Below are 2500 nucleotides of genomic sequence, written 5' to 3'. Positions count from 1 at the left end.
TGAGTGAGTGAGTGTGTGTGTGTGTGTGTGTGTGTGTGTGTGTGTGTGTGTGTGTGTGTGTGTGTGAGAGAGAGTGTGTGTGTGACAGTGCTTATCCAGCTTCTGCTTGAGTCTATTTGGGAGAGACTGACACAGTTGCACAGAGCCAGTGACGTGGTCTCAGACTCCTGTGGTTTATGTAAGGTTTTGTTTTGTTTTATCCAAACACCTCGGCCACATGTGTCTCATTACATGACCTGGTCCCACCCCCCCCCCCCCCCCCCCTTACCTCAGAGCAAGTGGACAGAGCTGTGTTATATCCACGCTAGATATATTCAGTAAGTGTCCTGAACACCAACATGGCAGTCTCGCAGAAATTACCGTTTAAATGATGGACTCTGTACAACTGGTTGTCTTTCATAAGAAGTTCGTCTATGATGCCAGTCAAACATTTTCCAGCAGGGATAATATGAACTTCAATATTCATGAATTTGTCATTAAGATATAGTTTGTTTGTGATAGAATTTGATGTGACACTCGAGACAGCAGTTCAGGACCATGGACAGGGGAATATGGAGGCGGAGGAGTTCTTGCAACTACTGACAACTGATTAATGCGCATATCTGGAAGTGCATTTACCACATCTTCAACTGAACGGCTGCACAAACACACACACACACACACACACACACACACACACAAAACATACACAACACATAAAACGTGCACATGTATACCCCTACCATCATCATGCGTTGTCGTTGTTTTTTGGCCTTGCGTACGTTGTTGATGAAGCGACGGCCCATCTTCTTTGCGTACCACACGGACACGAACATGACGGCTTTTCCCCCGGGAGCACGGGTTTCTCTCGCGGAGTCAGACTCCGGTGCAGGAACGGAGAGCAAAGGCGGCGAGGGGCATGCAGCCTGTTACGTAAATGAGGCGCACGCTTTCCCGTTCTAACCGGAGCCGGGCGCGCGATCAAAGCGCCGTAGGAAAACCGGCAAGTGTTTCTGATCTAATGAATGCGCTTGAATTAACAATTAATTACCAAATTGGTGCATTTCTATCATTTAGATAAGATGCTCCAAATTGATGATGGATATTGTGCAAAAGCCACCGTAAAGAGAAAAAGCCGGTTTCCATGAATGAAAGAGTTTCAAATTAAACATTTCTCTATATATACACAGCCAAACCGTCGTCCCCGTCACGACTCTCGCTCGTGCTACCAGAAAGAGCGACATAGACGGTCCCGCCAGGCTGCACAGCGCGTAAGAGCCCTGGTCATCCCGAAATCGCTAATAAATTCCTCCATCCCTGGCAAATATCAGTCGAACAGCTTTTCTCACTCTGGTCACTTTCTGCCTTAACCACGTCACTGGCAGCACGGTTTTTCTTCGACTGTCCCTTTCCCCGGTGCCAAGAGAGCCGGCGCGAGCGATTCTCTGCAGTTTTAACGGTTTAGTACAGTGCCTTCAAACGTCGAGAATAATAAATAATAAAACGAAAGCTGCTGCCCTCCCCCGCTGCGGGGGACAATCATTCATGTGCAGGAGAGGACTCGAGCCTCTGTGACTTATCCTCCGCGTTTATTCCGCTATCTCCTTATCTCCTCGCGCCACGCGCTCCCCACTCACATCGCTCTGTCGCGCGCGCTGACTCGGTCACTGGCAATTCAGTGATGTACATTGTTCTCTCTCTCTCTCTCCCTCCCTCTCTCTCTCTTCTCTCTGACACACATACAAACACACACACACACACACACACACACACTTGCTAGTCCAGCACTGGCCCTTCCCCCCTGCTCTCTCTCTCTCTCTCTCTCTCTCTCTCTCTTTCTGTATTAATGGAAGTAAACTGGTGTGCAGAGGAGAGAGAGGAGGAAGATGGAAAGGGAGGAGAGGAGGGACTGGGAGGAGGAGGAGCAGAGAGTTGAGGGAGAGATGAAGAGGGGAGAGAATTAAGGGAGAGGGGAGAAGAGGGGTTACAGGGAGAGGACAGAGATGACAAGAGGGAGAAGGAGGAAGAAGAGAGGAATACAGGAGAGAAGTGAGAGAGGGATGAGAGATGCAGAAATGACAAACAAAACGGGAAGAGAAAACATGACCAAGAGCGAGAAGAAGGGAATACATGGGGAAGGCAGTCAAGGAAGGAATATTGGAAAGAAGACAGGATGAGAGGAGAAAATGAAAGCTGAAAGGCTGCAAGGAGACAGGAAGTAGGAAGAGGAGTGTGCGAGGAGACAGGAAGTAGGAAAAGGAGTGTGCGAAGAGACAGGAAGTAGGAAAAGGAGTGTGCGAGGAGACAGGAAGTAGGAAGAGGAGTGGGAGTAGAGACGGCTAGATGGCAGGGCTGAGTGAGAGAAGGAGAAAGGCCAAGGGGACAAGACCGGAGGATATAAGAGGTGAGGAGAGACGAGTGGAGAGCAGAGGAATAAAGGAGAGGGGAGAGAAGAGAAGAGAAGAGGAGAGGAGAGGAAAGTAAAGGAGGAGAGAGGAGAGGAGGGGAGAGATATGCTGGC

General features: G+C 49.3%; 1 protein-coding gene across 7 annotated transcripts in view; it reads right to left on the bottom strand.

Annotated features, from left to right (window-relative positions):
- LOC105904570 (disks large homolog 4-like) overlaps window positions 1-2500 on the bottom strand; it is a 72394-nt gene that overhangs the window by 25540 nt on the left and 44354 nt on the right. Inside the window, exon 1 of one of the 7 annotated variants that reach the window (XM_031584636.2) lies at window positions 723-1702. The exons of the other annotated variants lie outside the window; for them this stretch is intronic. Within the exon in view, the coding sequence (XP_031440496.1) occupies window positions 723-815 (93 nt within the window). The 5' untranslated portion in view covers window positions 816-1702. Of the gene's footprint in view, window positions 1-722; window positions 1703-2500 lie in introns of those variants that run through there. 7 annotated transcript variants of the gene reach the window in all.

The sequence above is a fragment of the Clupea harengus genome, chromosome 18, assembly GCF_900700415.2.
Source record: "Clupea harengus chromosome 18, Ch_v2.0.2, whole genome shotgun sequence".
Lineage (NCBI taxonomy): Eukaryota > Metazoa > Chordata > Actinopteri > Clupeiformes > Clupeidae > Clupea > Clupea harengus.
This window is presented reverse-complemented; position numbering and strand designations above follow the sequence as displayed.